The following is a 27,741-nucleotide window of genomic DNA, read 5'->3' on the forward strand; positions in this document are numbered from 1 at the left end:
TGCATCTGCCCCACAACCTAATCTATAACATGAGCACCTAAATGTTATAGTTCACAACTTAAAAGGGAGATAGCTATGAGAGGAGAATGGATCGGTCAGAGTGTTCCCAGGAATTAGGTGCTATGTTATAGTATACTTTGATTTCCATGCCCATTTGCCATCAGTTGGGTGCCATGGTTCATACCAGCTTTTTGCAGGTTTAAGTCTTCACACCCAAAGTTAAGCAGGGTAAACACTACACTAGTATTCTATAAAGATTGTTCTGCACAGACTGCCTTTTACAAAATATTAGCTTAGCATGGATCTTGACAGTACCTAACTTTGGGGGCTATTTACTAAATCTGACCCTAGCCCTATATAAGTCGACAAAATGTTGGCACCCAAATTTGGGTGTGGATCCCAGATACACATGGAAAATAATTATAATAAACTGAAAGTGTTCAACATTAATACTGGCTTAGATACAACTTTCAATGCAGGCAACATAGATAATGTATAGTTCTTAATACACTTCCATATCAACCTTTAAACAATCTGTTAGCAGACTTCAGTGATAACTCGTTTCACAAGCGATACTGAAGGAAAGGATAGTGAATTTTCTGGAAGCCAATAAGTTGCAAGATCCGAGACAACATGGTTTTACCAAAGGTAAATCATGCCAAACAAATCTCTTAGAATTCTTTGACTGGGTGACCAGAGAATTGAATCATGGACATGCTATAGATGTAATCTACTTAGATTTCAGCAAAGCTTTTGACACGGTTCCCAACAGGAGGCTCTTGAATAAACTTGACAGGCTGAAGACAGGACCCGACGTGGTGAACTGGATTAGGAACTGGTTGACGGACAGACGCCAGAGGGAGGTGGTTAATGGAATTCTCTCAGATGAGGGAAAGGTGAGCAGTGGAGTGCTTCAGGGATCGGTGCTGGGGCCGATTCTGTTCAATATATTTGTGAGTGACATTGCCGAAGGGTTAGAAGGTAAAGTTTGCCTTTTTGCAGAAGATACTAAGATTTGTAACAGAGTTGACACCAAGGAGGGAGTGGAAAACGTGAAAAAGGATCTGCAGAAGCTAGAAGAATGGTCTAAGGTTTGGCAATTAAAATTCAATGCAAAGAAATACAAACTGATGCACTTAGGGAGTAGAAATCCACGGGAGACATATGTGTTAGGTGGTGAGAGTCTGATATGTACAGACGGGGAGAGGGATCTTGTGGTGATAGTATCTGAGGATCTGAAGGCGACGAAACAGTGTGACAAGGCGGTGGTCATAGTAGAAGGTTGCTAGGCTGTATAGAGAGAGGTGTGACCAGCAGAAGAAAGGAGGTGCTGATGCCCCTGTATAAGTCATTGGTGAGGCCCCACCTGGAGTATTGTGTTCAGTTTTGGAGGCCGTATCTTGCTAAGGGTGTATAAAGAATTGAAGCGGTGCAAAGAAAAGCTACGAGAATGGTATGGGATTTGCGTTACATAGTAACATAACATAGTAGATGACGGCAGAAAAAGACCTGCACGGTCCATCCAGTCTGGCCAACAAGACAACTCATATGTGCTACTTTTTGTGTATACCCTACTTTGATTTGTACCTGTGCTCTTCAGGGCACAGACCGTATAAGTCTGCCTAGCACTATCCACGCCTCCCAACCACCAGCCCCGCCTCCCAACCACCAGCTCCGGCACAGACCGTATAAGTATGCCCAGCACTATCCCTGCCTCCCACCACCGGCTCTGGCACAGACCGTATAAGTCTGCCCAGCACTATCCCTGCCTCCCAACCAACAGTCCTGCCTCCCACCACTGGCTCTGGCACAGACCGTATAAATCTGCCCAGCACTATCCTCGCCTCCCAACAACCAGCCCCGCCTCCCAATCTCGACTAAGCTCCTGAGGAACCATTCCTTCTGCACAGGATTCATTTATGCTTATCCCACGCATGTTTGAATTCCGTTACTGTTTTCATTTCCACCACCTCCTGCGGGAGGGCATTCCAAGCATCCACTACTCTCTCCATGAAAAAATACTTCCTGACATTTTTCTTGAGTCTGCCCCCCTTCAATCTCATTTCATGTCCTCTCGTTCTACCGCCTTCGCATCTCCTCAAAAGGTTCATTTGTGGATTAATGTTACAAGACGTATGAGGATTAATGTTACAAGACTTGCTGACCTAAACATGTATACTCTGGAGGAAAGGAGAAACAGGGGTGATATGATACAGACGTTCAAATATTTGAAAGGTATTAATCCGCAAACGAACCCGTTCCGGAGAGGCGAAGGCGGTAGAACGAGAGGACAGGAAATGAGATTGAAGGGGGGGCAGACACAAGAAAAATGTCAGGAAGTATTTTTTCACGGAGAGAGTAGTGAATGGTTGGAATGCCCTCCCGCGGGAGGTGGTGGAAAAGAAAACGGTAACGGAATTCAAACATGCGTGGGATAAACATAAAGGAATCCTGTTCAGAAGGAATGGATCCTCAGGATCTTAGCCGAGATTGGGTGGCAGAGCCAGTGGGGGGAGGAGGGGCTGGTGGTTGGGAGGCGGGAATAGTGCTGGGCAGATTTATACGGTCTGTGCCCTGAAGAGGACAGGTACAAATCAAGGTAGGGTATACACAGAAAGTAGCACATATGAGTTTATCTTGTTGGGCAGACTGGATGGACCGTGCAGGTCTTTTTCTGCCATCATCTACTATGTTACTATGTTATATTAATACAATATTAGAGGAAAACAATCTCAACTAGATAAATGGATTATATACAATCTTTCTCTTTCTTAGACCACAAAATAAATAGAGAGAGTGAAACAAGACAAGGAGATCAATTAAACAACAGTAAACAAAGAAAACATGGTATTAACCTGATTATCCCCAGTTATTATTTATCTGAATCATTATTCCACATTGATCGTTTGGTTGGCTTCTTCAAACCCAAGACGGTGTATAGTCAATTAATTTTGTTGGAAACATACTTATTGTCCAATATTAGTGAAAATATTACACCTGATTTCATTTTTTTCTCTTTTAAAACCAGAAATTATTTAACAATACAAACACTTGAATCTCTAATCCAATTCCCACTGATTAAGGTAATCTCAGTTTCACAGGCTTCACTCCTTTTGAATTAATATACTAAGAGGAATCATTTCAGAGGAAAAAAACTTTAGGAGTCATACCTGGAACTCTGGGAAAACAACAATCTCGATATTAATCATCTGTAATAATATTCATTTTGTTCAAATTTTTCTGGTCTATTATCATTTTCAAAATCTTAACCGTTTCCTACTCCTGTAGAACTTCATTTGCTGTATCAATTTTTCATTCTCAAAGGATTCGATTTGATTATCCATGTGGCTCACTAATAAGTTTATATCTGAAGCAAATTTATTTACTACCACCGTTAGGTCCTGAAGCGCCTTCCAGATAATATTCAATGTAACCTCCACAGGAGCCAAAAACTCCAAGCTGATAGCTCTTACGGGTTTAGGAGTGGCACCGCCGACACGGGTTCAGCTGTAAATGACTTCCGTTTCAGCATACACTCCTAACTCACTCCTCCACTCCTTTGGACATGGTGGTTAAATGACTTGGGAGCAATGAAGTTGTTTCCAGGTCCAAGAGCATCGACGCTCCGCTGGCGCTAATCAAAGGACTCATCAACCCAGTCATCTGTGGGCAGCTCGTCATGCAGCGGTCCCACACTTGCTCCACAGGGGACAAAACGCTGGTCATCGGCGGCTGACCCCCCATTGTCCCCTTCCTCTCACTTAAGGTAACTGCAAATGCAGAGAGGAAATTTCAAGTAAACAAAGACAGAACTTCAGAGAACAGCTGGGCCGTTGAGCATACGAGCTTCAGGTCACCATCTTTCCACTCTCCCTAGTTTGGGACACTCTTTGTCTGGTTTCTCCTCAGAGGCCTGTCTGATATGGGTAACCCTTCAGCATAGCCCTTTGATTCATTGAAACACAGAAGCCCCTCCACCACTACATGGATAGTGAATTTCCTGGAAGCAAATAAATTGCAAGATCCGAAACAACATGGTTTTACCAAAGGGAAATCGTGCCAAACGAATCTCATTGAATTCTTTGACTGGGTGACTGGAGAATTAAATCATGGATGTGCTATAGACGTAATCTACCTAAATTTCAGCAAAGCTTTTGACCCGGTTCCCCACAGGAGGCTCTTAAATAAACTTGACGGGCTGAAGATAGGACCCAAAGTGGTGAACTGGATAAGGAACTGGTTGACGGACAGACGCCAGAAGGTGGTGGTGAATGGAATTCGCTCGGAGGAGAGAAAGGTGACTAGTGGAGTGCCTCAGGGATCAGTGCTGGGGCTGATTATGTTCAATATATTTGTGAGTGACATTGCAGAAGGGTTAGAAGGTAAAGTTTGCCTTTTTGCGGATGATACTAAGATTTGTAACAGAGTGGACACCCGGGAGGCAGTAGGAAACATGAAAAAGGATCTGCGAAAGCTAGAAGATTGGTCTAAGCCTTGGCAATTAACATTCAATGTGAAGAAATGCAAAGTGATGCACTTAGGGAGTAGAAATCCACAGGAGACGTATGTGTTAGGTGGTGAGAGTCTGATAGGTACCGACGGGGAGAGGGATCTTGGGGTGATAGTATCTGAGGATCTGAAGGTGACGAAACAGTGTGACAAGGCGGTGGCTGTAAGTAGAAGGTTGCTAGGCTATATAGAGAGGGGAGTGACCAGCAGAAGAAAAGAGGTGTTAATGCCCCTGTACAAATCATTGGTGAGGCCCCACCTGGAGTATTGTGTTCAGTTTTGGAGGCCGTATCTTGCTAAGGATGTAAAAAGAATTGAAGCGGTGCAAAGAAAAGCTACGAGGATTGTATGGGATTTGCATTACAAGACCTATGAGGAGAGACTTGCTGACCTGAACATGTATACCCTGGAGGAAAGGAGAAACAGGGGTGATATGATACAGACGTTCAAATATTTGAAAGATATTAATCCGCAAACGAACCTTTTCCGGAGATGAGAAGGCAGCAGAACTAGAGGGCATGAAATGAGATTGAAGGGGGGCAGACTCAAAAAAAATATCAGGAAGTATTTTTTCACGGAGAGAGTGGTGGATGCTTGGAATGCCCTCCCGTGGGAGGTGGTGGAGAGGAAAACGGTAACGGAATTCAAACATGCGTGGGATAAACATAAAGGAATCCTGTTCAGAAGGAATGGATCCTCAGGAGCTTAGCCGAGATTGGGTGGCAGAGCTGGTGGTGGGAGGCGGGGCTGGTAGTTGGGAGGCGGGGATAGTGCTGGGCAGACTTATACGGTCTGTGCCAGAGCCGGTGGTGGGAGGCGGGGCTGGTGGTTGGGAGGCGGGGATAGTGCTGGGGAAACTTGTACGGTCTGTGCCCTGAAAATGACAGTTACAAATCAAGGTAAGATATACACAAAAACTAGCACATATGAGTTTGTCTTGTTGGGCAGACTGGATGGACCGTGCAGGTCTTTTTCTGTCGTCATCTACTATGTTACAAGGTGGTGTCCCTTCAGAGGGCATAGTTGAAAGGTATTAATTTCGGAATCAAACCTTTTCTGTAAATGGGAAGGTGGTAGAACTAGAGGACATGAAATGAGATTGAAGGGGGGCAGACTCAAGAAAAATGTCAGGAAGTATTTTTTCATGGAAAGAGTGGTGGATACTTGGAATGCCGTCCCACGGGAGATGGTGGAGATGAAAACAGTAATTTTATTGATTTATTTATTTTGTTACATTTATAGCCCGCATTTTCCCACCTATTTGTAGGCTCAATGTGGCTTACATAGTACCGGAGAGGAGTTACAGACTCCGGTGTAAACAAATACAAAGTGATGTTGTGATAAAATAAACTTCATGTGGCACAGCCACACTAGGGAATCGTACAATGGAAGAGTTGTGTTTTGTCAGGTATACACATAAAGTAGCACATATGAGTTTATCTTGTTGGGCAGAATGGATGGACCATACAGGTCTTTCTCTGCCGTCATCTACTATGTTACTATCCAGCTCATTTTTGAAAGAGAAGGGCGCCCATCTTCCAACACAAATCGGGAAATGGGCGGCCTTCTCTCAGGGCCGGCCATATCGGCATAATCGAAAGCCGATTTTGGCCACCCTCAACTGCTTTCCGTTGCGGGGGCGACCAAAGTTCAAGGGGGGCGTGTTGGCATTGTACTGAAGGCGGGACGGGGATGTGGTTAAGAGATAGCCGTCCTCGGTCGATAATGGAAAAAAGAAGAGCATCCCTGACGAGCATTTGGCCGACTTTACTTGGTCCCTTGTTTTTCACGACCAAGCCTCGAAAAGGTGCCTGAACTGACCAGATGACCACCGGAGGGAATCGGGGATCACCTCCCCTTTCTCCCCCAGTGGTCACCAACCCCCTCCCACCCCCCAAAAAAAATTAGAACACATTTTTTCCAGCCTCTATGCCAGCCTGAAATGTCATACCCAGCTCCATGACAGCAGTATGCAGGTCCCTGGAGCAGTTTTTAGTGAAGTGCAGTGCACTTCAGCCAGACGGACCCAGGCCCATCCCTCCCCTACCTGTTACACTTGTGGTGGTAAATGGGAGCCCTCCAAAACCCTCCCGAAACCCACTGTACCCACATGTAGGTGCCCCCCTTCACCCCTAAGGGTTATGGTAGTGGTGTAGAGTTGTGGGTAGTGGGTTTTGGGGGGCTCAGCACACAAGGTAAGGGAGCTATGCAGCTGGGAGCAATTTGTGATGTCCACTGCAGTGCTCCCTAGGGTGCTCGGTTGGTGTCCTGGCATGTGAGGGGGACCAGTGCACTACGAATGCTGGCTACTCCCACGACCAAATGCCTTGGATTTGGTTGTTTTTGAGATGGCCGTCCTCATTTCCCATTATAGGTGAAAACCGAGGTCAGCCATCTCTGAGGTCAGCCTAAATGTTGGGATTTGGGCGGTCCCGGACCGTATTATCGAAACGAAAGATGGCCGCCCATCTTGTTTGATAATATGGTCAGCTCCGCCCCTTCCTGGTTCCGTCCCCTGAGATGGGCACCCTTAGAGATTGGCGCCCCCGTTCGATTATGCCCCTCCATGTTACATAGGATCACAGTCCTATGGCTTACCAGCTTCTTCATTGGTCTTAACATTAACTTAAGTTTAATTTTAAATCAAGTTTTTACTACATAGCTTCACAGAGAGACCTGCAACCTACATGAAACAGAGTGGAGGATTAGCCTAGTGGTTAGTGTAGCAGACCTTGATCCTGGGGAACTGGGTTCAATTCCCACTGCAGCTCTTTGTGACCCTGGGCAAGTTACTTAACCCTCCATTGTCCCAGGTACAAATAAGTTCCTGTATATAATATGTAAACCGCTTTGAATGTAGTTGGAAAAAACATAGAAAGGTGGTATATTAAGTCCCATTCCCCTTTCACCAGTTAGGCAGCATCAAGGTATGGCCCTCTGTCTCTGACTAACAGTCCTCCATATTTTCAAAATGGTGTCTGCTAAACTTGTTCCTTCCTCTAAACTCTATAGTAAGGACCTTGCACAAGTTCTGTATTGATAAATACACATAAGCACCTATGGATCTTTATAAAATAACTCCTAAGTACTGTATGAGCCCACTTATAACATTACCCTTATAGGGGGTGATTGTACAAGTGGGCACCTTCATTCTGATGCCCTGATGCTGCGCAGTAAGATTGTATTCTGTAACAAAATCATGGCACCCAGATTATATTATAGAATCATATAATCCCTCCTCTCAGTACCCTTCGCCACCACCGCCAACTCCAGACTCTGCCCTTTCTGCCTCGCCTCACCCCAAGCTTGGAATAAACTCCCTGAGCCCATACGCCAGGCCCCCTCCCTGCCCATCTTCAAATCCTTGCTCAAAGCTCACCTCTTCAATGTCGCCTTTGGTACCTAACCACTACACCTCTATTCAGGAAATCTTGACTGCCCCAACTTGACATTTCGTCCTTTAGATTGTAAGCTCCTTCGAGCAGGGACTGTCCTTCTTTGTTAAACTGTACAGCGTTGCGTAACCCTAGTAGCGCTCTAGAAATGTTAAGTTGTAGTAATAGTAGTAATCATTGTGTAACCCAGTATGGCCATGCCTTACATTTACACATCCTCAGTTATACTAGGGCTCGTTCTGTGCATGGGGAGGGTGGGGTCTCATCGTATAGACTGGTTGGGGGGGAGAACAAGCAGAGCCGCTCTATAGTTTTGTTCCACTCAAATATGCACTGGCACTTTTGATCCAAAATCAAAGGCCAAACATGAATTTCAGGCCGGTTTCAGTGCCAAAACCAAAAGTGAAATTTGGTCAGCCTCTAAATATATAAAATTATAGACCATGAAAATTTGATAGAAAGATAAAAATTATCCTGGTTGTATTGAGTGCCACTAGCATGAGAAAAATAAATTTTGAGCATATAGAGCTAGGTTTACTAAGCTGCGCTATGGGTGTGTTAGTGTTACTAATGCACGTAAATGGTGTACACATGTTAAACGCTAACGTGCCCATAGAAACATATAGTTGCGTTAGCGTTTAATGTGCCTTAAATTTACAGGCGTGTTAAAAACGCTAACGCACCTTAGTAAACATACCCCATAGTCAACCTTTAATTCAATGGACTAAGAGGAGGGAGAGTGTATCCATAATTCCCAATTGTTTGTGGTTTCCGGGGGACATCTAGATAATAACAATAACAAATATAAAAATCATAAGTAAACTCCATAAATTAATATATAAATGATACCATTACTGTGTGTATGTGATATAAACATTAAAAATGAATATAAAATAAATGGTATAATGCTATAATTTTAAAAAGTGGCAGGAGACTTGTAACTGACAATATTCTGTAATTTTTGTGGATAAGTGGAAGCTCTAGTCATGCTTCTCCCATGTATATGCTGTGTTGCATTTACACACTATCCCCCTAATTCCATGTATTTTAATTACATAAGTCTGAATATTTTAGATTCCTTAAAACTAAAGGAAACCTATGCACTGTCTCCAAGAATTTCACATAGAACTGCTAAGTGCAGCCATTTGTTTCTCTATTTGATGGAAGACTTTAATCTCACAGGCCTGGTCCGAATTTACAACTTTAAAAGGTGTGTTCTTTCAGCTATTAAAGCCTTAACCCTGCATTGCTAACTAGGAAGACTGCTGATCTACAGGGTGTACTCCAAAGAGTGGATTGCAGCGCCACCCAGTGATATTTTGCCTAACTAGCTTCTGACACAAAAATGTGTCATGCAAGCATCCCAGTGGTGTGTGGGAGAGGAAACCATAACCCCCATGAAACAAAGAGAAGGCAAAAGTGCAAGAGGTCAAACACCCACATAACATTACTTAAAAGATCACCGCATTGTCACATCAAAGCTACCCACAGCACCCCCAGACCACCCTTGGGAACTATAGGACTGGTGAATGCCAGATCAGCTGCAAAGAAATCCTCAGTGAGCCATGACGCCATAAATGAGCAGCATCTTGACATCCTAGGAATAAGTAAAACCTGGCTAGATGAAAGTGGGGGTTTACCATTGGCTGAACTATGCCCAACAGGTTTCAACATCCAACATCAACCAAGACCAGGAAGACAGGGTGGAGGGGTAGCAGTATTGATTCAGGGCACAATCAAACTGCGCAGAATATCCATCCCCCGGCTACATGGATCAGAATCTCTTTTAATCCAACTTGAAGAGGAGAAGCCAATCTGGCTGCTCATGATTTACAGAGCACCTCGTAACAACACATTATCTGTGCAAGAACTCCTAGGCTGGTGATCATGGGAGACTTCAGTATACACATCAAAACCCCAGATACCACCACAGCTGCCTTTCTGGACACGATGACAGCACTAGGATTTACACAGGTGATCAATTCTCCAACGCACGAAAAGGGTCACATACTAGAGCTGGTATTCTACAAAGGGGTTGATATCCCAGAATTCTGGGATAACAGTATTGAAATAACCCCCTTATCATGGTCAGACCATTTTCTAATTAAATTCTCCCTAAGTGACCACCTGAAACAAATGGCACCTCCCAGAGTTTGGAAGGAGATCAGAGACAAAAAAAAAAGCTGACCGCTGAGAATTTCCTAGAGGCCTTGGACTATCTGCATGTAGATGAAAAGACAACAGTGTCAGTACAAGTTGACATCTGGAATACACAACTAGCCAAGACCTTAGAGAAACAACACCACTAATAAAGGTCTTATGCCCCACTAACAAATGCTCACCTTGGTTTTCTCCAGAACTTCAGATCCTTAAACGCAAAGGACGAAAACAGGAAAGGAGATGGTGCAAATCTCAGGCTAAACTGCAGGAAGCACATGGCAAAGTACCGCCAAGCCTTAACAGCAACCAAAAAACAGTATTTCTCTCAATGCATTGCACAGGCTGACAATTCAACCAAGCAGCTGTTCAGTATAGTAAACAGCCTACTTCATCCCCCACAACAGAACCAACCTGCCCAGTCTAAACTGAGCTGCAATGCTCATTGAGCTAAAAAGCAGTGTGTGTGTTGGTTCCCATGCTCCAAGCCTCTGATCATTGTGCACTTGCACATGCGGGTGCTAGTCTGGCGCTGATGGTCTCTAGCACCTGCATTTGCTTCTGAGCATCAGGGCCATAGAGGGGGAGAGACAGGCACAAGCATATGAGAGAGTTATACAAAGATAGATAGGGAGACAGACACAACATACAGAGATGAAGGTAGAAGGATGAAGGAGGAATGAATAACACAAAGGTTAATTCTATAACAGGGCACCTACTAACCAGTTGTTTATGGCATCTTTTTTAAGCTTATTCTACAAAGAAAAGTAGACACCTGCTTTTTCTTTGTAGTATACTTGCACAAGTGGCTGAAAACATGCTTGCGTCTAAAGTGTGAGTACTTACACCGCCCTCGCCCTATAGCAGGTGTAAACATCCTGCCTATTTGTGAGCTGCAATGTGTGTAAATTATAGTATTCTATCATTTATGTGCATACTTGTTTGGATGGAGTGTAGGTAGACTGCATACAACACATGCACACACACACCTGCATGGTACATACTTTTTTGCTATTCAGTATTAAATAAGATGTTACTTGTCGCTTGTTTACTCTTTCCAAAATTACTAGGAATAGGGGGCACGCAGTGAAGCTACAGAGTAGTAAATTTAAAATGAACCAGAGAAAATATTTCTTCACTTAACATGTAATTAAACTCTGGAATTCATTGCCAAAGAATGTGGTAAAAACAGCTTAGCAGGGTTTAAAAAAGGTTTGGCTATCTTCCTAAAAGAAAAGTTCTTAAGCCATTATTAAAATGGACTTAGGAAAATCCACTGCTTATTTCTAGGATAAGCAGCATAAAATGTATGATACTGTTTTGGGATCTTACCAGGTACTTGTGACCTGGATTGGCCACTGTTGGAAATAAGATACTGGGCTTGATGGACCTTCGGTTTGTTCCAGTATGGCAACATTTATATACTTATATGCATATATGTATATAAATATCTAAAGTACTGTAATATATGTGCCTTCTTGCCACATACAAATTCATGGTCTCTTATATCATTTCCCTCACAGTCTTCTCTTATTTCTCTCAGCAAAGACAAACCAGTAAAAATCTTTCAGCAGGACCTCTCAGCTGTTTTCCTACAGTTCTTTAAATTAGCCAACAAGGTCTGTTCTATCCATCCCAGTCGATATTCAGAGCAGCTTAACCAGGCAGGAGAGACTCTGCCTGGCCCAGACTCTAATATTCAGTGGCACTTAATCAGAGAGTACTACTGAATATTACCTCTAAGTGCTGCAGCAGTATGTGCTTCATAACAGGGCAGTCCGGGGTTGTAGCCAGGGTAGAACCGGAAATTATCTGAGCACCACCAGTATTCAGTGACAAATCCTGTATAATTATCTGGGCAAATAGGACCACACAAATAGCAGTCTTACCTAGCCCAAGGAACGGCCCAAGGCAAGATGCCGCCTGAGGCGGAGCTTGCATGCCATCCCCCGGGCCAAGATACCGCCCCCTCCCAGGTGTTTTACCTGGTCATGGTGACTTTCCAAACCAAGCAGTGGCAGCGATTCCCATACGCTGCCCTGTCACTGCTGGCACCCGCTTCTTCTCTTTACTACGGCTCCCTGAGTGAAACAGGAAGTTACTTCAGGTGGCCTCAGTAAAGGGAAGAAGCGGGTGCTGGCGACAGCAGGGTAGCGTATGGGAATCACTGCCGACTTTGAAAAGTCACTGTGACCGGGTAAAACACTGCGAAGCCGCCCTCTGAGATGTCGCTCCTAAACAGTGCTGCCTAAGGCCCCCACCTCAGGTGAATATCAGCTTGCAACTGGAAAAATTCAGGTGGCAGAGCAAGACACGAATTGTACACTGAATACCTAGATCTAACTCAGGCCACAGTGGTCAGTCTTGGAAGAGGGGGAAGGAGGACTGTATGTGACTTTCAGGGAGGAAATGCTGGGGGGGGTGGGGGTGCTGCTGCAGAGTTATTCCTACATTAGCCATACTATTAGATGGCTGATAGCATAGCTGCAATTAATACCACCTCTGCAGTTAACACCACCACCACTGATCCACACACTAGTTTTCGCCACCGGCTGCTGTCCTGCTCTGCCCCGATACATCCATATATTGCCTCTTCCTTTGTTAAACAGCTAATGTGGGGTTTTCATCATTCAGGCTAGTTTAACGCACATTACTGATTGCCATAAAAACAACACACGACTTGACAACCTTCCGAAAATTACTGAAGACTTATTGTTCAAAAAGACGTACAAAAAGGATCCCCCATAACGACCTGACTCCTAAATTATACCAGATGCAACTATTATGGAACTCTTCTAACTTGTTTATTTTACTTACATCCCCATCACTGAACATTATATCTTGTCCTGATATCATTATGTTATTTTTTATATATTTATACACTTTCAATCCTACATGATATTCTTATGCATCTTATTTGGAACAATTCTGAAACTCTTATTCCGTTAATATGATTGTCATGATATTCCAATGCACCTTATCTGTATCTATATTCTGAAATTCTTATTCCATTAATGTGATTGTCGTAACATACTGTAAGCCACATTGAGCCTGCAAACAGGTGGGAAAATGTGGGATACAAATGCAGCAAATAAATAAATAAATTAGCCATTAGCATGGGTTTGCGCTAACATCTAGCATGAGTTAAGACCTTCACTAGCTGCTTAACACAGCTTAGTAGAAGCACCACTTATTTTTTTCAATTTTTATATGAGAATCTTATTTACAAGATATTGGAGTGTTTATTTACAAATGTGCTCAAGTTTGGGAAGTGTTTGATGAGAGAGGTTGGTCTTATGCGTACAGTCAAAAATAGTCATTTTCAGTGTGAGTTGTGAGAAAGATGAATACAAGAAAATAAAGCAGCAGTTTCCATATTTTAGAAATAAAGCTCACAGAGATTTTCTGTATTAATGATTCATGCATTTAACAGACTGAATGTGGTTTTGGTTCAAATACTGTATAACAGTTACAAGAACTAGTGCATTTTTTCCACATAATTAGTTTTGTTATTACCAACATAGTCACTGTAAACCTTTTTTGTTTAAATTTATATTTTTCAGTATAAAAGAGGCAGGTTTAAACTATAAACGATGGAGGAATGGGCCTGTTTTATCCAACTGTAAGCAGTGCTCAGTTGTTTACCCCAATCCTGTCTGTGGATCTGACAGTCACACATATTCATCTCAGGTAAGGAAAAAGATAAAGGAACATGAAAGGAAATCATGTTCTAATATTTAGTTAAGGTAAAATAGATGTCCTTTTAGAGTTTTGGCAGTTCCAAATGTCTAACACATACATTTTGCATTTAAAAGTGTCTCTGTATTGTAAAGTGCATTCCATGTGCCTATGTGTAGTAATTTCTTTGTCAGATTTATCTGATTATTTAAATAAATTACTGTTACCTTCCTAGTTAGAGTACACTGATAATGAATTGATCAACTAAAGTATCTTTTTGTTTTACTTTTATAATAATGGAGGTAAATCTATAGCTATGCACCTATAAATAAGTGCCCAGAGAGTGACTACTTTGAGCCTGGTCTATAAAGGGGGGGGGGGGGGGGGGGGTGGTAAGGGTAATAAATTTCTACCACCTTTCTGTAGGTGCCTACTTTCCACTTTAGAATACTAGTATAATAGCAAAAATATTCTTTAAGAGCAAACACCAGCCTGGCAAAAGTAGTATTGTCTTAATGCTGGAGATATGCATGTAAAATCTAGCATTCTATGTTATGCATGTAAATGTGAGTCCCACCCTGGCTCTGTCTAGACTCTGCCTGTGTACTCCTACCTGTAAAATATACTCTGTATAAGATATGTTTATATTTATAGAATCCAATTAAAGGTCAACACTTAAATAATTTCATTCTGTTGATGGCCGTCTTTCTTCCTGAACGGGGAAATCAAAACTGTTTTTGCTCATAGCATTTTTTTAGTAGTAACAGTGGAATTTGAACCAGCCACCTCTGCTTTACAAGACCAGTGATATAACTACTTGGCCACAGCTTCACTTAGTTAAATGCCCCTCTGTGATTGGCTGAGAGAGACCTGATGGGGTATAATCAAAAGGAAGGGACACCCAACTAAGTGGAGCTGTGGCCAAGTGGTTACATCACTGGTCTTGTACTGCAGGGATGGCCAGTTCAAATCCCACTGTTACTACTAAAAAGGCTATGAGCAAAAACAGTTTTGATTTCCCGTTCTGGAAGAAAGATGGCCATTAAGGGAAGTGCACATCAGGGACAGCCATCAAGGGAAAATTCACGGCAGGGAATTTTTTAAAATTTGTATGAAGTCTTTATTGAACATTTCTGAAGACAGTATCACAAAATACAGCACTCCAGAACAAGTAAGTGATAACATAACTGATCAGCAAGATCCTTTTTTTTTTTTTCACGAGCTGGCCGACTGGCTTCCCCTCCTAGGGAAGGAAATTTGCTGCAAATGAGCAGCTCATTTGCATGCAATTTCCTTCATGCATGCCCTTCCCTTACCGATTTGCTAAGGGATCGGTAAGGGAAGGACTCTTCCGTGCAGTTTAGTGCACCTGGTTTTAAATCTGCTCCAGGGACCTGCATACTGCTGTCATGGAGCTGGCTGGCATAGAGGCTGGCAAAAAAATGTTTTAAAGTTTTTTTTGGGTGGGAGGGGGTTGGTGACCACTGGGGGAGTATGGGGAGGTCATCCCCGATTCCCTCCGGTGGTCATCTGGTCAGTTTGGGCACCTTTTTGAGACTTGGTCATGAAAATGAATAGACAAGTAAAACCGGCCAAATGCTCGTCATCGCCGGTTTTCTTTTTTTCCATTATCAGCTGAAGCCGGCCATCTCGTAAGCACGCCCATGTCCCGCCTTCACTACCCAGCCAACACGCCCCCTTGAAGTTTGGCCGCCTCCGCGACGGAATGCCGGCGAGTGTGTCCAAAAATCGGCTTTCTATTATACCGATTTGGCCAGTTTTAGGAGATGGCCGTCCATCTCCTGATTTGTGTCGGAACATCGCTGGCGACCTCTTTCGAAAATAAGCCTGATTATCTACTAATGCTTTTCCTTAGCTTTCTTACACAGATATTCCTTCAGTGGATGACAGAAGAGCCTTCTGGTGGCTGTATCTCAAAAAAAGATATAACGGAATTAGGTTCAAAGTTCAGTGACTACAATGATAAAGAGGATGGAACTCCTCTCGTATGGGAAAAGGCTAAAGAGGTTAGGACTCTTCAGCTTTGAAAGAGTCAGATGAAGGGAGATAGGATTGAGGTCTACAAATCCGGAATGGTTTAGAACAAGTACAAGTTAATGAATTTTTTACATGTTCCAAAAGTACAAAGACTAGGGGACACTCGAAGAAGTTACATGGAAATAATTTTGCACTCAAGCTCTGGAGCTCTTTGCCTGAGGAGGTGGTAACAGTGGTTGTCATATCTGGCTTTAATGCTTGTTTTAATGCTTGCCCTGGGATGTGTAGCATGGAATGTTGCCACTCTTTGAGATTCTGCATGAAATCTTGCTACTCTTTAGAATTCCAGAATCTTGCTATTCCTTGGGGTTCTACATGGAATGTTGCCACGATTTGGGGTTCGGCCAGGTACTAGTGACCGGGTTTGGCCACTTTTTGGAAAACAGGATACTGGGCTGGATGGACCATTGGACTGACTCAGTATGGCTACACTTAGGTTATTAGGGAGCATGAGGATGCATTATGGATGTTTCCACTCCAGTATAGCCAGGTCCCCTTTCTGAGGAGCAGGTAACAGAAGTTGAGTTGCAATCATCCTCAGGTCAGTATTTTCATCAGGATAACATTAGTGCACATATCACCCATTTGCTATGGAATGATTGTAGGCATATATGGGAATGGAGTGCAACACTGAAGCATTACAGGGGATACTGAGGGTACTTAAGGGGTGAAGCTGTAAATCGCTCTCACATAAGGGGAACTGGGTGGATACATCCCTTTTGGCACAGGTCTTTCATCTGCACGTGTGTGCCATAAGTAGAACATGGCTGTTAGTATTTATTTATTTATTTATTAGGATTTATTTACCGCCTTTTGAAGGAATTCACTTAAGGTGGTTAGTAAGCATGCTATGCCTGGCAGGTTCATCCCGTTCTGTATGAGTCTTTCGCCTGCACGTGGGTCCCATAAGCAGGACACGGCAGTTAGCACAGGACCTTCTCGAGAGCAACATGGCAGAGTATCACATTTAAAAATTTGTGTTTATACAATTAAAAAATATATATGGCACTGCATAGAGGATGAGGCAGTACATCAACTTTGTTCTCGTAGCAATCATATTTCTTTTCTGTATTCATTGTACTGTCTATTTAGATGCACCACGGCATTCAGGATATAAAACTTTCCCCCAGTCCAATTTCATGTGCATCCCACTACACTAGCATTGACCTGGCCCTGCCTCATTGCTGATGTTTTCTATTGCAGCTAATTAGGGCAGAAGGAGAAGAAAAAAAATTAATTTGAGGTTTTCAATAACAGCTATACCTACAGCATTCTACACCAGCTTTATTGCAGCCCTCATGGCAAGTACAGCATAAATTGTATGACAAATGGGCGGTGGGCATGCTATGAAATATGGCTTAGACTAACACTGTTACTACATGTTGTTGCTGTTATGGCAACATAAGCATCTACTTTTCTAGCTCTCCATTTAGCAGATTATTGAAACATCAATTACCCCGTTCTTAGGTTCTACACTAATTATAATCTGTTGGGCATTCCAGTATCATTCCTGCAACTTTCTACTTCATTTTACGACACGTTGAGGCATATTTTCAAAGCACTTAGCCTCCCAAAGTTCCATAGAAACCTATGGAACTTAGCCTCCCAAAGTGCTTTGAAAATATGCCTCTATGTGCAGCTACTTTCCACGCTAAATTCATCATGTAATTATCATTCTTTCCCCATTGGGGAATCACAAGTACATAAGGCAACTGTTTGGCAATCAGGGTATCATTTTTTCCCATTTGGTAAGGAGAGCACCCATACATCCTTCCCAGACATACTTCCTCTGTAGCAACATCGAATCCACACAACTGCAGCATCGGTTCAACATAACTTCCCCTGTGGGATCTGGTTTGCAAATCTCACACCTTGTTATTCAGAATTCCGGTGCTATTTTTCCTGGCATACATTCACTTACTATAAGAGATTTTGTGCTCTAGGATATGGAGGTATATATAATTGCTCTCATGCAATAATTTAGTCCTATTATACCCACTCTAGCAAAATAATGGAACCCCTAATGGAACCCTTTGTAATAATCTATATAATTGTCTTGACAATTGGCTTATAAATCGTTACACAGACTTTGTCACGCATAGGATCCTGTCCATTCAGCATGCCAGTTAGTGCCAACAGGTACAATCATGGCCCAATATTTGGTAACATGCCTTCCTCATTGGTAACATGCCTTCCTATGACCTGGTCTCATACCATTTAGCCTAGCCTGGAGTGTGCACCTCTCCTAAATAGGTAGCCAACACGACTTGATAAACTTCACTGGAGGTGAAAAAACAGTGGTCTAGCGGCCTCAACGGAGGATATGGGCATCATTAACCAGGTGATTATAGGCTGCACCACCAGAATTCCTGCACAGTTAACATACACAGGATGTTTTTTGGTGGTCAGAGAGTGGCCTGTTCCACCAGGATCCTCTATAATAAGGGGTAGCAAGCTTTGGAAGGCTACATGCCACCCAAAGAAGAACCTGAGTGCACGTCACAGATCGTAAGCCTAGCTCCCATTGGTGGTGATGGGATGTCACTGGGCAAAAAGCTAGGATATATGATGAGCCCCCTCTGCCTTCTTCAGGTTCTAATGAAATCTTGCATCCCAATGACCTTGTTCCTTTATGCATACATATATGCACAATACATTTTCTTCCATTTATATATGTGCATAATTAGTTTCAACATGAATAATTGACTTCATGAATATATGCAAATACATTTCCTCCACTTCTGCTTGCAAATATATTTTTTCCTATGGTTTATAGATTAGCACAATTCAAAATATATGCAAATACATTTTCCTCCATGTATGCATGCAAATACACTTCCCTACATTTATGTATACAAATACATTTTTTTTCCAATTGCTGATAGTTCCAACAGGTGGACTGCATCTTTTGAGCATTGCATGTTCTTCACCTTGGAACATTTATGTGCAAATATTTTCAACCTGCTAGGTAACTAGGGAATAATCAGCCTGAGATATGCAAATGCATATTATATGCGCTGATAGATTCTGCATATGGACTTCACCTAGGTTTATTCATTCTGGAATGTCACGGGTTGTAGCCACAGGCCAGAATGGTCACATGTTGCTAGGGGTGGCTCGATGGGCGTAGCTAAGAATGGCTCCTTGGTGGTGGTGTATACTGCAGGGGTGAATCCGATTGCTAAGGTTGGATTCTTGGTGATGCTGGGTAATGCACAGCAATTTCTGATTTTGGGTGATGCTGGGTAATGCAGCAGCGAATTCTGATATTATTTTCATTAAGACACCAGGCAGTACAACGTAGCCAACCTATAGACAAATTGCAGCCTTGAGCTACAAACGTCGTGTTTGCCTATGTTGCCGCAGCTAGGAGTAAGGAAGATGAGGAGACCGTGACAAGCGAGGTGTCGCTGGTGTGGTCTGTGGGGGTGGATCCTAGCCTAATAGAGCACACAGCAGAATGAATTAAGCTTGAGTAGTGGTCAAATGTGAAGGGTTTTTGTCCAAACTGCCCAAAACACCGCAGCCAGACTGATATTTGGAAAAACGAGATATGAAAGTGCCAAACCCTTATGCGAAAAACTACACTGGCTCCCAATCAAAGAACGAATTGTGTTCAAAATATGCACCCTGGCTCATAAAATTATTCATGGCGAAGCCCCGGCCTACATGACAGATCTCATAGATTTACCAACCAGGAACACAAATAGGTCAGCACGCACATACCTAAATCTCCACTACCCAAGCTGCAAAGGACTAAAATATAAATCAACATATGTATCCAGCTTCTCCTACATAAGCACACAACTATGGAATGCGCTACCAAACGTCATGAAAACAATGCAAGACCTAACAAACTTCCGGAAATCATTAAAAACCAATTTGTGCGAAAAGGCATACCATAACGATCCAACCTAAACTACCTGAACCCTACAACACAACGAAACTTATACCAGATCTGGCCAAACTCTCCCTCCTTGACTATCTAATTCACTCTGTCACGAATGTAACTTTAATGCAATACCACTCTGTATTTCTCAAACCGGATTTGGCGATCGCCAACACGGTACTATGTAAGCCACATTGAGCATGCAAATAGGTGGGAAAATGTGGGATACAAATACAACAAATAAATATATGCTAACAGTGGCATGGATGATGTCAACCATGGGCAGTCTCCCTCTTGAACTGAGGCGGGGGCCAGTGCCAGAGTAGCAGTGGTGTCTACCTCAGACTTGGACAGAATGGGGAGGCTGAAGGCATCAAGAAAGAGTGTCAATGGTTAAGTAAGGGGATGTGCTTGTATGGAAACCCCCCATCAAGAAAGTGATGGTAGTCCTTCAGCATTTCTAGGTATATGCCATAGGCGGGGCAGGAAATGTGCTCCGTGGGCATGATGGAAGTAGTGGGTTCTGTGTGACTCAAGAGGCTAGGCACCCTGCCCTAAAATGCTCTAGTTAGATCAATTAATGTATTGATTTGTTTGATGTTGTAAACTGTATGCATGAATGTAATTGTATGATATTGTAAATATCTTTACATATGTAAATAGCAGAATGCTGCGGCCATAATAAATTCCATTTTTCTTCTCGGATAAAGTGGCATGTGTTGATATTGAAGTATCTGGCCTGGGATGAAAGGAGAGTGCCAAAGTGCTGCCTGCCCTGTTTATGTTAAAGAATGCAAACTTAGGCTTTTACACTACACAGTTCTTCTGCAAAATTATTTAATTCTCATTTGAGATTACACATTAGAAGCTTTTAAGCAATGCACTTGTAACTCTTTTTCATACTGAAGCATGCTTATAATTACTCTGTATGCAAATATCCACTAAAATCTTTGTCAGCAGAATCCACTGAGTGATCAGGATTTTTCACTCCCCTGAGATTTTTACTGTAGTGTCCAGGATTTTTCATTGTAGTATTCTAGGCAAAGTGTACTGTAGCTAAACAGCAAGCTTAAACCATCCCCAAGCAGAAGCTTTACTAATAGACCCTCAATCCTTAAGCAAATCTTCTTTATTGCAATACACATAAAAAGCAAAGAAAATCCAACTAACAGTTCAGTTGCTTAGAAGAGAATTTTTGCCTTCTGCACATAGAGTCTGAATCTAGCCACCCCAGAAGTAAGGAGATGGAAATAACCTCAGCTCAGCTGACAGGAAAAGCTATAACACTCAAAGGAAAATAAGGGGAAGAAACTCAGTGAAAATAAATGGGGGACAAATTGGGGAAATGATGACAAATCTTGATGGAATTACAGTAGATTAAAGAGGGATCAGCCTCCCCTAGAACAGCTGCTGATCTCCAAGGCATGCAAGGAAAACTAGGCTCTCTCACACAGCTGGCAGGGGCAGAAAGGGAAAGCTGGCCTTAGTTCAGACCTAACAGCCAATAGGGAGAGCTAACAGCCAATAGGGAGAGCTAACAAAGAGTCAATCACAGGATACTACAAACTATAGGAAAAACAGTTTTAATACACAGTGCTATCTATTACACAGAAAATGCAATTGAGTACAAATAATACTCATTAATTATACATAACAATACACCCTGCCTCCATGAATATAGGGGCAGAAGAGCTGTCTCTGAGGGAATCTGTGGGATCATTAGATCATAAAGGGGCACTCAGGGAGGACAAGGATGTAGCAAAGAGATTGAATGAATTCTTAGCTTCAGTCTTAATGAAAAAAATGTAAGAGATCTACCTGTACCAAAAATGGATTTCAAGGGTGGCGATGCGGCAGATCTGAAAGAAATCTCACTGAGCCTGAAAATCGTACTGAGCCAAATTGACAAGTTAAAGAGTGACAAATCACCTGGACCCCAGGGTACTGAAAGAACTCAAACATGAAATTGCTGATCTGCAGATAGTGATCTGTAGCCTGTCATTAATAGCATCCATAGCACCTGAAAATTAGAGGGTGGCCAATCTAAAGCCAATTTTTAAAACAGGTTCCAATGGTGAACTGGGAAATTAGAGACCAGTAAGCCTGATCTCAGTACCGCGGAAACAGTGGAAACTATTATAAAGAATAAAATTACAGAACACATAGACAAAAATGGTTTAATTGGACAGAGTGAACATAGGTTCAGCCAAGGGAAGTCTTGCCTTACCAATTTGCTTTATTTCTTTGAAGGTGTAAACAAACATGTGGATAAAGGTGAGCTGGTTAAGTACATAAGTATTGCCACACTGGGGCAGACCAAAGGTCCATCAAGCCCAGCATCCTGTTTCCAACAGTGGCCAATCCAGGTCACAAATACCTGGCAAGAACCCAAAAAAGCCTAATGCATGTTATGCTTCTTATCCCAGAAATAAGCAGTGGATTTTCCCCAAGTCAGTTTAATAATGGCTACGGACTTTTCCTTTAGGAAGCCATCCAGACTCTTTTTAAATCCCGCTAAGCTTAACACATTTACCACATTCTCTGACAATGAATTCCAGAGTTTAATTACATGTTGAGTGAAGAAAAAATTTCTCTGATTTGTATTAAATTTACTACTTTGTAGTTTCATCGCATGCTCCCTAGTCCTAGTATTTTGGGAAAAAGTAAACAAACGATTCACACCCTTTCCACTCCATTCATTATTTTATAGACCTCTATATATCTCCACTCAGCCATCTCTTCTCCAAGCTGAAGAGCCCTAGATGCTTCAGCCTTTTCTCATAGGGAAGTCATTCCAGCCCCTTTATCATTTTCATCATCCTTCTCTGTACCTTTTCTAATTCCACTATATGTTTTTTGAGATGCGTTGATCAGAACTGAACACAATATTTGAGGTGCGGTCGCACCATGGACCAATACAAAGGCATTATAACATCCTCACTTTTGTTTTCCAATCCTTTCATAATAATACCTAGCATTCTATTTGCTTTCTTAGCCACGTCAGCACACTGAGCAGATAATTTCAACGTATCATCAACAATGACGCCAAAATCCCTTTCTTGGTTGGTGACTCCTAACACGGATCCATGCATTACATACCTACAGTATGGGTTCATCTTTCCCACATACACACTTTGCACTTGCTCACATTAAACAGCATCTGCAATTTAGATGCCCAGTCTCCCAGTCTCGTAAGGTCCTCTTGTAATTTTTCACAATCCGCTCACGATTTAACAACTTTGAATAACTTTGTGTCGTCAGCAAATTTAATTACCTTACTATTTACCATCTCTAGATCATTTATAAATATGTTTAAAAGCTGCGGTCCCAGCACAGACCTCTGAGGAACCCCACTATCTGCCCTTCTCCATTAAGAATACTGTTTATTTAACCCATCTCTCTGTTTTCTAGCCTTTAACCATTTTTTAATCCACAATAGGACACTCCTGCTTATAATCGAACGAGAAAAACGGCCAAGTTCTGACCTAAATCGGGAGATGGACGTTTATCTCACAAAAACAAATAACGCGGTATAATCGAAAGCCAAACTTGGACGTTTTCAACTGCACTCCATCGCGGAAGCGTAGAAAGTTGACAGGGGCGTGTCGGAGGCGTGGTGAAGGCGGGACTGGGGCATGGTTATCACCCGAACAGAGATGGGCGCCTTTCGCCGATAATGGAAAAAAAGTATGCGTTTGTAGCTAGAATTTAGGGCACTTTTCCTGGACCCTGTTTTTTCACGAATAAGGCCCCATAAAGTGCCCTAAATGACCAGATTACCACCAGAGGGAATCGGGGATGACCTCCCCTGACTCCCCCAGTGGTCTCTAACCCCCTCCCACCACAAAAAAATGATGTTTCACAACTTTTTATTTTCACCCTCAAATGTCATACCCACCTCCCTGGCAGCAGTATGCAGGTCCCTGGAGCAGTTGTTAGGGGGTGCAGTGGACCCAGGCCCATCCCCCCCTACCTGTTACAATTGTGCTGCTTAATGCTTAGTCGTCCAACCCCCCCAAACCCACTGTACCCACATGTAGGTGCCCCCCTTCATCCCTTAGGGCTATAGTAATGGTGTAGTGGGCAGTGGGTAGTGGTGTAGTGGGTGTAGTAATGGTGTAGACTTGTGGGCAGTGGGTTTTGAGGGGGATTTGGGGGGCTCAACACACAAGGGAAGGGTGCTATGCACCTGGGAGCTCTTTTACCTTTTTTTTGTTTTGTAAAAGTGCCCCCTAGGGTGCCCGGTTGGTGTCCTGGCATGTGAGGGGGACCAGTGCACTACGAATCCTGGCCCCTCCCACAAACAAATGCCTTGGATTTATTTGTTTTTGAGCTAGGCGCTTTCATTTTCCATTATCTCTGAAAAACAAAAACGCCCAGCTCACAAATTGTCGAATAAAACATGGACGTCTATTTTTTTCGAAAATACGGTTCGGTCCGCCCCTTCACGGACCCGTTCTCGGAGATAAACGCCCATGGAGATAGACGTTTTCGTTCGATTATGCCCCTCCACATCTCCTATCCCATGACTCTCCAATTTCTTCTGGAGTCTTTCATGAGGTACTTTGAGCCAGTATGGGTTTTACATCCATTGCTTTCAATGGAAGCAAAACCCGGACTGGATCAATGTTTCCTCCTTTTTCTGGAGCCATATGGTAACCCTACAAAATATCAACCGGTTGACCTTTTTCCACTTGTTTGTTCACCCCTTCAAAGAAATGTAATAGATTGGTGAGGCAAGATTTCCCTACACTAAATCCATGTTGGCTTTTTTCTCATTAATCCATGCTTTTGAATATGCTCTGTAATTTTGTTTTTTATAATAGTCTCTACAGTTTTGCCCAACACCGACGTCAGACTCACTGGTCTATAATTTCCCGGATCCCCTATGGAACCTTTTTTAAATATCAGCGTTACATATGCTACCTTCCAACCTTCTGGTACCACACTCAATTTTAAATATAAATTACATATTACTAACAATAGTTCCACCAATTCATTTTTCAATTCTATCAGTACTCTGGGATGAATACCATCCGGTCCAAAAGATTTGTTACTCTTGAATTTGTCAAATTGCCCCATTAGGTCCTCTAGGCTCATAGAGATTTCATTCAGTTTCTCCAACTCATCAGCTTCGTATACCATTTCTGGCACCTGTATCTCTCTCAAATCTTCCTCGGTCCTTTTAACCCTCGGTCATCTAGCGGTCCAACTGATTCTTTTCCCTGCTTTTTGCTTTTAATATACCTAAACATTTTTTTTACTATGCGTTTTTGCCTCCAACACAATCTTTTTTTCAAAGTCCCTCTTTGCTTTGCTTATCAGAGCTTTGCATTTGACTTGACATTCCTTATGCTGTTTCTTATTATTTTCAGTTGGTTCATTCTTCCATTTTCTGAAGGATTTTCTTTTAGCTCTAATAGCTTCCTTCACCTCATTTTTTAACCATGCTGGCTGTCGTTTGGTCTTCCTCCGTCCTTTTTTAATACATGGAAAATATTTGGCCTGGGCTTCCAGGATGGTATCTTTGAACAGCATCCACGCCTGATGTAAATTTTTGACGCTCGTAGCTGCTCCTCTAAGTTTTTTTTTCACCATTCTTCTCATTTTATCATAGTCTCCTTTATGAAAGTTAAAAGCTAACGTATTGGATTTCCTGATTATTCTTACTCCAAAGCTAATATCAAATCTGATCATATTATGATCACTGTTATCAAGAAGCGCCAACACCTTTACCTCTTGTACCAGATCATGTGCTCTACTATGGACTAGGTCTAGAATTTTTCCTTCTCTTTTTGGCTCCTGTACCAGCTGCTCCGTAAAGGAATTCTTGGTTTCATCAAGGAATTTTACCTCCCTAGCATGCCCTGATGTTACATTTACCCAGTCAATATTGAGGTAATTGAAATCACCTATTATTATCATGTTGCCCAGTTTGTTAGCCTCCCTAATTTCCAATAACATTTCTACATCCATCTGTTTAACCTGGCTAGGTGGACAGTAATACACTCATATCACTATCTTTTTCCCCTTTACACACGGAATTTCAATCCACAGGGATTCCAAGATGTGTTTTGTTTCTTGCAGAATTTTCAATCTATTTGTTTCTAGGCCCTCATTAACTTACAGTGCTACCCCTCCACCAATTAGATCCACCCTATCACTATGATATAATTTGTATCCTGGTATGATAGTGTCCCACTGATTATCCTCCTTCCCCCAGGTCTCAGAGATGCATATTGTATCTAATTTTTCATTTAGTGCAATATATTTCCAACTCTCCCATCTTATTTCTTAGGCTTCTGAAATTCGCATATAGACAGTTTTTTGTTCCAATATACATATCATGCTCAGTACTTGACAGTATTAATTTGCAATCTTTTGTCTGATTTTTATTTTTATTTATGGACACCTGATCTACTATGGTCTCTTTTGCAACCTCACTAACGAGATACCCTATCTTCCCTGTTTTGGTGATATCTTTAAAAGATACCTTATTCCGAACCATGTGCTTTTGAGTGACTGTCGGCCTTTCCCCAGTCACTAGTTTAAAAGTTGCTCTATCTCCTTTTTAAATGTTGATGCCAGCAGCCTGGTGCCACCCTGGTTGATGAAGTATATCTGGATTTTCAGAAAGCTTTTTGTTAAAGTTCCTCGTGAGAGACTCCTGAGAAAATTAAAAAAGTCATGGGGTAAGAGGCAATGTCCTTCTGCAGATTAGAAATTGGTTATTACACAGAAAACGGAGGGTAGGGTTAAATGGCCATTTTTCTCAATGGAGGAGGGTGAATAATGGAATGCCACAGGTATATGTATTTGGACTGGTGCTATTTAACATATATATAAATGAGCTGGAAAACGGAAGTGGGGTGATTAAATTTGCAGATGATATAAAACTATTCAAAGTTGTCAAAACAGATGCACATTGTGAAAAATTGCAGGAAGACCTCAGGAAATTGGAAGACTGGGCATCCAAATTGCAGAATAAATTTCATGTGGACAAATGCAAAGTCATGCACATTGGGAAGAATAAACTGAAATATAGTTACCTGATGATAGGGTCCATCTTGGGAGTCAGCACCTAGGTATCATTGGTGACAATAAACTGAAATCTTCTGTCCAGTGTGCAGTGGTGGCCAAGAAAGCAAACAAAATGCTAGGAATTATTAGGAAAGGGATGCAAAATAAGACCAAAAATAATATAATGCCTCTGTATCGCTCCATGGTACTCAGCAAGTACTGTTACTGTAAATTTTGCAGTTTCAAGAGTCATACTGTTAATTGATGACAAACTTGTGTATTTTGTACAGGGCTGTAGCGAATATTTGTATTTGATTTGGCCCCAAATAGTGCCCCAAATACATTATTCGTATTTGGCCAAATTGTGATTTAAATTCAAATATGAATAATCCAGTGCTCTACTGTGCTAAATCCTAGTGAAATAATGCTTATTTTATTATTTATTATATTCAAATTTAATGCCCATCATTCGTATTCAGTATTCATATTTGGCCAAATAATATTTTTTATTATTTGTATTTGGCCAAATAGTAAAATATGCTATTAGGCACAGCTCTAATTCTATATAGAATTACCAGAATGTATTTGACCAGTAAAAAGGATCATACTGTCCACACAAGTTAAACCACTAAGTACTTATTGCAAGTATTATAGTGCATAGTGGTTACAATTATATAATGCTCATTGTTAAAAATATGCACCATTAAATACATTAATATACCCCCTCTTAAATAAAGATTGTGCCATGCTTACTTTAAACTCTGCAATAGTGACTTAAAAAAAGGTTTGCATGTATATTTTCTGAATTCTGTTATTGGGTATGAAAGTGAAGGACAAGTCAAGGTTACTGAGAAACAGACATTCCTACAATTGACATAAAGGATGAATGTATTTGTTTCTTTCCTCCAGGCAAAATTAAATTTGATTGCATTGTCAAGCTCCAGTGAAAGCTTGGGTTTGTTCTGAGCAGAATGTGCCTCTTAGTGGGAATATATTTAGCAATGGGTGAGCACTGGAAAATGTATAAAATGCTTG

The 27,741-nt window shown here is 42.0% G+C and overlaps 1 protein-coding gene across 2 annotated transcripts in view; it reads left to right on the forward strand.

Annotated features, from left to right (window-relative positions):
- SPOCK3 (SPARC (osteonectin), cwcv and kazal like domains proteoglycan 3) overlaps positions 1 to 27,741 on the forward strand; it is a 493,521-nt gene that overhangs the window by 248,240 nt on the left and 217,540 nt on the right. For both annotated transcript variants that reach the window (XM_030191577.1, XM_030191578.1), the window contains one exon: positions 13,625 to 13,751. In XM_030191577.1, coding sequence (XP_030047437.1) covers positions 13,625 to 13,751 — 127 coding nt within the window. The remainder of the gene's footprint in view (positions 1 to 13,624; positions 13,752 to 27,741) is intronic.

Source organism: Microcaecilia unicolor, chromosome 2 (genome assembly GCF_901765095.1).
Source record: "Microcaecilia unicolor chromosome 2, aMicUni1.1, whole genome shotgun sequence".
Taxonomy (NCBI): domain Eukaryota; kingdom Metazoa; phylum Chordata; class Amphibia; order Gymnophiona; family Siphonopidae; genus Microcaecilia; species Microcaecilia unicolor.